Source organism: Dermacentor albipictus, unplaced genomic scaffold, assembly GCF_038994185.2.
Source record: "Dermacentor albipictus isolate Rhodes 1998 colony unplaced genomic scaffold, USDA_Dalb.pri_finalv2 scaffold_15, whole genome shotgun sequence".
Lineage (NCBI taxonomy): Eukaryota > Metazoa > Arthropoda > Arachnida > Ixodida > Ixodidae > Dermacentor > Dermacentor albipictus.
Window position 1 is genome coordinate 9,468,286 of NW_027225569.1, and position 9,008 is coordinate 9,477,293.

Genomic DNA, 9,008 nt, shown 5'->3' on the forward strand with positions numbered 1-9,008 from the left:
AGACGAAGAAGAGGTGCTCTCCTCGGTATCGGAGAACACGGCCGTGGCGGTGGTGCTTCCTGGAGATCTCGGGGCCCGGAAGCAGGGGCGGGTGCGGGAAATCGAGGAGGAGGTCCTCGCATACTGCAACCTGCCGGCGAACCGGGTCTCTGTGGAGGCGCGGAAAATTTTATGACCAAAGTGTTTGAGATGGTCGCCCTATGCTCGGGCCTGAGGGCGGAGGTAGCCACGGAGCGCGGCGCGGCCCTCGCGTTGCGGGGCCAACTCATCGAGGCGCGGGGGGAGCCGCCGAGATGCGGAGACGCCTAGCGGTCGCGGAGGCCAGGCTGGACGGACCCGCGGTCGCGACGACTGCTCCCGGGCTCGCCGGTCGCGGACTTGCCGCACCTGCGGGCGGGATCACCGCGCCCTCGGGCGCTGGCGGCGCGAGCGGCTCGGCGGGCGCGCCCGCCGGCCGCATGGACTACGCGGCCGCGTTGAAGGCGGGCATTGCGCCCGCTGCCGGCGCGGCCTGCGGCGGACCCGGTGGTGCTGCGGTGGCGAGCGCCGCGCCGGGGAGGCCCGGCGCGCCGCACAAGCACGTCGCCTTCCTGACGCCGGTGGGAGCGTCCGCGACGCCGGCGAGGGACGTCCTCAGGCTCTTGAAGACTAATGTGGACCCGCACGTCAAGGACATCAGAGACGTGAAAGTACGGACACACTGGCGTCAAAACGCGCGCGGCACGCCACCGCGAAATCTGCCGCGGAAGCTTTTTTTTTCTGCCGCGCAGAGGATGGGTCGAGGAGCCATTTACGGCGGGTTGCCGCGTGTCGCGAACCAATGAGAGACGTCCGGGCTTAAAGTCCCTCACCTCTCCTAAGCACCACCTCTTGGCTACTGCCGAAGTTAACTTCCAGCGGCGGCGGCGGAACCACGATCGACGACCGAGCGCTCCGAGCCAGCCGCGACAAACAGCGCTGGTGATTTATGTGCATCCACGTGCTCGTGTGCATCCACGGTGAAAAATGAATTTGAACCGACAGAACATGATGGAGCCATTTTTAGAGACTGTTCGCTTGTTCCCCTTTCTATATGGTAAAACTCACCCGGAGTATAAAGATAAGGACGCCAAAATGAACCGGTGGGCGATCATCGGCGGAACGTTCGATCTGACTGGTGAGTTGTTTTCATTCTTTATCTGAGCTTCCGCTGAATGTTCACGTCGGCAGGAATGTGCGGGGGTGAGCACACTTGTGTAGAGTGCTCTAGCGGTGTGCTGCGGAGCAAATGAGATGGAATCTCGGTTTCCTACGGGCATGGTGATTTTGCCTGAGCGGTTCGCATGTCGTATCAGGCTGCGCGCTTCGTACAGCGCCGCATGAGCGCTCAAGTTGCTCATCTTTTCATTTTGCAACCTTTCTCGGTGATAAACAGTGGCATTTCTGCAGGACCGCAAGCAGCCGCAAAATTTAAAGATGTGAAACATCGGTGGCTCAAAATTGTGTCGGCGTCGGAGGGGGTCCGGAAAAGTGACGCCGGAGGAGAGGCCGCAAAGGTCCACACGAAGTGGACACTTTTTGACATCGTGGATGGCATGCTCAGGCACACACTACATTATGCGGAAAGGTGAAAAAATAAAAGGCAACTTAGTTGCGTAGCCATCTGCGCCAACTCAAGCCTGGCATTGATAACTTCACTACTGTCACCTGTCCTACCACTCTTTTTTAAGCCGCTTTCTTCGTGTTTAATATCTTTTTACCTGCTTTGACTGCCCAAGCATCTGTGTTTTTAAGTATTTATTCCCTTCAGCTGCGCTGGTACTTCGCCTTTGTAATTTTCACATTACCATTTTCCTGGCGAGAAATCTGCAGGGATTGCATCAAAACACCTCAAATTTTATATTTCAGGTCTTCATCAAATGTGCCCCCAGAAGAGGACGTGTACGTTAAGTCTTGTTTCCATAAGTGTAACTTCAGTTTATAAAGCTTCAAGTGATTTAACTTGTTATGCATCTGTGCTTTTGTGCAGCTCCATTCTGCCATCTCCACTGTCATCCAATAGCCCTTCCAGTCCGAGTCTGGTGGCCAGGTGTGCACCTCATTGTTTGCTGACCATAACGGTTACTGCGGTGAAACAGTTTATGTACAACATTGTCATTTCATTCACCTGTGCAGCTGTATATCAAGCCCGGCTGCTACGCTTTTTCAAGAAATGTAAGCTGTACTAATTGTGGTGTCATTATCCACCAATAGTAGTAACCTCCTATGTCTTTATATAATGCAGGTACTCTGACAGCCGAAATGACTTTACTGGTGACTGATGAAGACGATTTGAGGTGAGTGGTGATTTTCAGTTTTCCTAGCTGTGGTGCATCACAGGTTCAATATCAATGCACCCTTTCCACAAGCCTTTCACGTATAAGAGTGGGTCCACTCTATTATGCACTGTTATGCTGCACTCCCATAGAAAAGGATTAGTTTTATGTGCATACAGATCTTGGCTTAGTTACTGTCATTACTCGCCGCAGGTGTGCAGTTTCAAGTGAATCACACACTCAACACTGCATTGCAATGTGCTGGGGAAAACGTTTAAGTGTCCTATTTAATGACTGCACGTCTAAAACCTGCAGCAAGGTGTGAAACCAAGCTTTCGGGTACTAGATGAGTGTAATGTGTCTTGCTCCTTTTCGTAGCATTGCAAGTAGACAACATGTTTTTTGCACGGCATAAATGGCAACATATTTATTTTTTCTATAGGCTCCCCAGCACATCAGAAGGTGCGGCATCTGCTGCTGGCTCTTCAGGGTAAGTTAGTGTTCACTTCCTTGTGTCGGAATATGACACCATAACAAACATTTGTTTGAGGCAGGTTGTCAACTTCACAAGCAGGAGCCACTGCCCCAGATCCAGAGTAAGAAAGCTGTGCGCACTTTCTTTGATTGGAAGCAGACATACTTTTCCAGTGCATTTCTTAAGTGTAATGAAGTGGCCTGTTCTGCAGGTCTGCCAAAAGGCGAGCATCCAATGGACCTTCCTCTGGGTACTGGCATGTTTCACATTTCCTGCAGTATTTGAATGATAATCAGTGATTGCAAGTAAACATTGCGCTGATATATTTATATGCACGACCAAAAGAAGGCAGTCTGACAGCTTCGACGAAGCGGTGAAAGGTGTCTTGGGCAGCTGCTCAGCAGCTACACTGTTAGAACTAAAAGAAAAGAAATGCCTGCACCGACAGATGACAGTCAGGAAGCAGCAAACTGGATAGCTGCTAAGCTGAGGACGCTCCCAAAAAAAAGATGCGAGGTAACATTCAAAATCCACAAGCTGCTGTATGAAGCCGAAATGGAGCAGTATGAATAAATGATATGTAAAGTGCGAGCAATCGATAATATTTTCTATGAAAGCAAGCAATTTCGGCTTTCTTTTGACATGATAGTGTTTGTGCATGCTGACAAGTAGTTGCCCGTTATCGGGAATTACCTGCCGTCCTGCACGGGTCACGACACTTTCCTGCCGTGGCACCTGGCCGTGACTCATGAAGTAGGATGCCAGTCTATCCCTTACTTCCAATGCAGCCCTGTAACCGAGAAAAGCACGAGATGTTCAACCTTTTTCCTTCAACTTATTCTGCCTGTCTGACTAAGGTCACAGTTCTAATGGGTGTGTTTTACTCTTCGTCGTTAGCTGTACCCACTGACTTTGTTGAAAACATGCACTACGCATGTATTTTTGCACTGTTGCAACTCTTAACACAAACTCTAATGAACAAGATCTTATGCCATGTGTTAAATTATCAAGTTAAATGAAATGTTTTGAAGGTTTCGCTGTTTGTTATTGATGAGCTTCAATTGCTTTAATGTAAATAAAGCAGGAAATGCAAACTATTACTGATTTCATGCCTTCATGGAAATAATAATTACCGAGAAGAGTGGTACCCCTGGTCTGTCCATCCAGGAAGGGCACTACTGTCGTTCCTCCATGCCCCATTTGTGACATTTCCCTCCCAGTCTTCATGTTCAACAAATCCAGGAGGGTTGTACGTTGTCCTTGCGAACACCGAATCTTTCATCAGAAAATTGTTAAGCGCCACACCTGCCCTTACGATGTTCTCAGTGGTTTCTTCTGACGCTCGAAAAGGTCTCTTCAGTATTCGCCACCTACTAGCCAGGATACCAAAACTGTTTTCTATGAGCCTCCTTGCACGACTCAGCCGGTAATTGAACACTGCCCTCTTCAAGTACTCGCTATACTGGCTGACCCTGTAGGCATGAAGAGCTAGAAAAAACAAAACGTCAGGGCACTAAAATTACAGCATACAGGTACATACTTAGATGAAACATGCAATAGCATTAATTTCAAATCATTTAAATAACTGGCAGCTGTGGCACCTGCTGAATACAACTTGAAAAGAAAAAAAAACTGTTCCTACATCTAATGTCCTCTGGGTGCCTCATTCCAGCGCAGCCAATTTAAAATGCTATATAAACTGATATTATATGGGTTTTTATTTATTTTTGCATGCTTAAGTTGTGCTAAAGAAATGCTACATAGGGCCACCTTTAGCTGAATTTTACAACTTGTGATATTCGGTATATTATCCTGTCAGAAAAACAGGTTAGAAGTGCTCATGCATTTGCTTACAATGATGCAATTAAACCTCGTATGTCAGTATTACATTTTATTACGGCATCATACTGTTGCTTTCACACAAAATGCAACATATCATGTAAATTATCAGTAATAAAATTATTTTAATACACTCATATTGCACTGCATACACGAAATTTAGTCCTCTGCACCATTTCTCTTGCCACGCAGAAACAAGCTTTCCTTGTAGGACTTGCTATGTACATGCATGCAGGCTAGACTGCATTTGTAAATGTTTTGTAGAAATTGTTTGACCATTTTTACCGTATGCATGCATTGCACGAAACTGTATCTGCTATGGAAAACAGTGGCAGCAGTAACACAGTACAGCTGCATTGATATTTCATCTCGGCAATCAGAGGGACATGTCAGCGTTAAAAGTAATTGAAGCAACTTGCCACGTCGAGGATAAGGCCGCATGAGGTAAGGCTTCAATGGAAAGGCCTCGTCGCCCACCATCAAGTATGGTATCAGTCCCGCTGAGCCAACTGTTGCTTCTGGGGTAATCCCAAATCTGCGCTCGCCCAATATGCGCATTAACTTCGTTCTTAAAAAAAACTCCTCCATCGCTTTCTCCCCCGTAGTGGCCAACGTCCACATACACAAAACTGAAATAAAGCAAGTTTCAGTGTAGCCCATTTAGCATCTGTAGCAGATGACTTTCACCTTGCTCCTGCTGAAGTCACTACTGCGTTTGAGTGTCGTAAAAGTGATATCGGCGCTGCATTATAGTTTGACTAAATATACGTGCCACACACAATCACAACTCAGATTACCATCTTAACATCTGGTGCTATTTGTGCAGAACCAAATATGTTTACTGTCAACCTCCGTGAGCAAACCATTGTAATCATACACCTGTCTACGCTATGCTCCTTAATTCGTCATGTAACTTACGCCACTGAACTGTCCTCTTTTCTTTCAGTGCATACAATAGCACTCTTTTTCAATGAATATAATACAACTTTTCATGATTCACAAGAAAAATGCCCCATTAACGAGTAGTTTAACAAAAGTTTTGTTTTGCCATGAATGCACCATACCTATAATGGGCATCGCATGTTGCCATGAGGACTGTGCCGAACGACTTCTTGTAATTCAAGTTTCGTGACCCTGAATTTGCAGCACATTCAATGCTCACATGCTTTCCATCAACACATCCAATGCAGTTGGGAAAATTCCAGTCGACAAGCATGTCTGTGGCAATCTGAAAGAGTGATCGGGAGGCAATATAATATGAGACTGTGACAAAACAATAGCGTAGTAATGCATAAGGCAAACTTTAGTTGTCTTATACGTAATGAGATGCCGGAGTTCAACACATTTGAAAAGTCATTGGGAAAGTCAGTAGCATAATAAATGAGGTAAAGAAAGGCAAGCTGGACGTTTGTCAACACTACAAAGTCATTCCGCATGACAAAACGGACTGCAGTGCACTTACTTTTTTCCATTCTTCTGCTGTTTGTGGAAATCTTACATAGATTGGCTGAAGTATTTCCCATAATGCAGCACAAGTTTCTCTTACGATCATTCCAGCCGTTGATCGTCCTGTCAGGAAGTTGAACGACAAACTTCTCATTGTGTCGCCGTTTGTGAGAAATCTGAAAAGCGTATTCTCATCACATACGTCTAAAATGATAAATGAGGAGGAGAGGGGGTGAGTTGCATCACACAATGCTCATGCGGTATGTTTTACACAATATTTTCCGAGGGACTGCTGATCAGGCACTGTGACGGGACAGTACCAGGTCACGGACTTTCGGACTTACCTTACTGTCATGGCAAGTCGATCGTGTGCGGATATCGACCGCCTGAACGGAGTGTCCTGCCGCTCAATCACAGGCCGAACTAGGTGGAGCAGTGTGTCGAACGAGCTCGGCGGCATCCGATGGAAGCTATAATCAAGACTCAAAGACATCACTATCACGTCACACACACGGCACACTACGGGTTTAAAAAGGTTATAATCACTCACTCTCGGAAGAAGCCTTCATCTCGGGCGCGCAGCCGGGGAAGCAAAACATTCGCTTGCCCCTCAACGTCTCGGTAGCGCCAGCAGGGGTGAACCCAAAACCTTCGTCTGCGTGCCTTTTGCGCGCGCCGCCGTCGCAACAGCAGAGAACACACAATGACCAAAACGCTCATCGTCGTCAGAACATCGTCGTCTGCATCTGCCATTGCAGGAATCAACGCGATCAGCGCGGTAGATGACGAGGAGCTGGTCTGCTAACCGAGCAAGGAAAAAGCGCGCGACACCCGCGATATCGCGCCTATGCTCGCGCAGTTCGAGACAAGGCGAGATCAGCGCTGGCACGTGGCTTCGCGGCGGCCGCCGCGCGCACAACCGATGTGGTCTCTCTGCCGCGCGCGTTTTGACGCCAGTGTGTTCGTACCTGGACGCTCCGCCAAACGAGGTACGGACTGACCGTATTTACGGACAACCGCCAATCGTTAGATAACCTTGAACAAGCGATAGTTGCGAACTCGGTTACGCGCGCGTCTATCATCATGCGCGTAGCGCAACAACGCAATCCTTGCATAATGTTCTCGGGAGTTGATCCCGATATCGGCCCCGACGAATTCCTACGCACGTTGAACGAGCGTAATCAGGGTCACGATCTCGACCTCGACAAGTGCATGGTCCGGATTACGTTCGGAGAAAGGGCGGACACGTGATCGTACATGGCGGAAGTCGACCCCGAAGGGTTCAAGACAATGATGTCACGACCGCGGCTGTCTGCGGGGTGGACGTCAGTGCGTGCAAGAGAAGATCTGCACGTGCCCACGTGCACTTTTCGGGCGACGTACGGACACGGCTGCATGACGTGCCCTCACAAGGCGGACCCGTCCAAGGCGCGATGTATGAAGTGCGACGGCAACCATTCGGCCGTGACTTGCGAAGTGAAGATGGCAGACGCCGAAGTGCGCTGCTCGGAATGCGACAGGGCGGGCCACAGCGACAAGAACCATCCCACCGGTTTCCCCGAATGTCCGGTGCTCGTAGAAAAGGTGGCGCGTCTCAGGGCGCGCACCCACTACGGCGAACCGAAGCAGAGGGAGCACCGCGGAGCGGGGGGGGGGGGGGGGGTGAGGGCATGGAGACGCGTCCGAAAACTGGTCAGCGTCGTGGAAGCGCCCGCTCGATCGGTGAAACGCGGCGACCGGTGGAAACCAACATAATGCACCTCAACTTAACCACGCCAAGCGCGCGCTGGCGGCCGCGACGCGTCGGATGGAGGAGATCGGCATATCCATCGCGGCCATCAACGATCCGCCGTGCACGAAGAGGACGAGACCGCAACTACCGCCGGACTTCTCGTACTTCGGAAAAGAAGAGGAGCCCCTGAGCGCCGTCTTTGTCCGTCGACCGGACTTCGACGTGTTTCCCGTTTACGTGTCCAGGCGAGTGGTTGCGGTTAGGTGCACCAAACGGGACCGCGAGTGGATGCTGGTCGCTGCGTACGCGCCGCCGCACGTCTCGATTGAACCCACTTTGGACGAGATCTCGGCGTGCCTGGACGGAGGAAGGACGCGAGGTCGTGGTCATTGGCGATTTGAACGCAAATGTGGGGGCCGAGGGCCAACGACAACCGCGGCTCTCGCCTGATCGAGCTTGCGGTGGCGCACGGGTTGGTGGTGCTGAACGACGCGACGTCCCCCCCCCCCACCTATTCCAACGTATACACGGAAAGTTGGATAGACGTGACGCTGGCGACCCCTGCGCTCGTCTGACGAGGATACAAGTGGCGTGTGTACCCTGACGAAACATTCTCCGAGCACAGGGCCATCGACCTGGTGCTGCACAGCGACAACGTGCGCGGAAGACGTCTAACGAAGTGCGGCAGACTCATAGAGTTTCTAAATAAATACCCTAGAGGGAAATGTGGCGCTAGTGTCTATGGGGGTTCTCATGAGCGTTGCCTCAACCTACATGGGAATGATGGGAAGTACAGGCTTCGGATTGACTTCGATCTTTAGACTAGTGGCGTTTGCTTCTGGCGCAGTAAACAAAGCTATACTCAAATATTATCGCGTAAAATCTAATTCTATTTCTGCAGTATGTTATGTAATGTACAACACGCTACGTAAACTTTGTATGAATTTGAGATGAAAGTATGGTTTACTATGGTTTGTCACCAGGACACACCAGGGTATGCATACTTGTGCGATTCTGGTCTCAATTTAACGCCAAAGAATAATTATTTATTCATTTTTGTAACAGCAAAACAACCGTGCATATACTTATATAAAAATACTCACCAAGTATTTCTGGAAATAAAAATGTTGTATTGTGACAAAGCGTTGCGCCCTTGAGCGGAATGCTAAAAGTGTCGTCTGCTACGACGCCTGCTCGCTGCAAACGCGAGACTTTTCTCGCA

At 49.5% G+C, this 9,008-nt stretch overlaps 1 protein-coding gene and 1 pseudogene across 1 annotated transcript; one reads left to right on the plus strand and one right to left on the minus strand.

The window, feature by feature from the left end:
- The first annotated feature begins 293 nt into the window (after positions 1-293).
- Positions 294-2,041, plus strand: LOC139051836 (Golgi-associated RAB2B interactor protein 3-like). Its single transcript, XM_070528852.1, has 2 exons — positions 294-689; positions 2,009-2,041. Exons 1-2 carry the CDS (start codon positions 294-296, stop codon positions 2,039-2,041), a joined length of 429 nt encoding a protein of 142 aa, XP_070384953.1.
- Positions 2,042-2,751: 710 nt separating this feature from the next.
- On the minus strand, positions 2,752-6,454 carry LOC139051874 (uncharacterized; annotated as a pseudogene).
- Positions 6,455-9,008: the final 2,554 nt, after the last annotated feature.

Bases quoted from the DNA above. Each gene is read 5' to 3' on its own strand.
- LOC139051836 (XM_070528852.1), top strand. From the start codon at position 294: ATGCGGAGACGCCTAGCGGTCGCGGAGGCCAGGCTGGACGGACCCGCG. The intron at 690-2,008 runs GTACGGACACAC...GCTTTTGTGCAG, and splicing joins AGGACATCAGAGACGTGAAA to CTCCATTCTGCCATCTCCAC.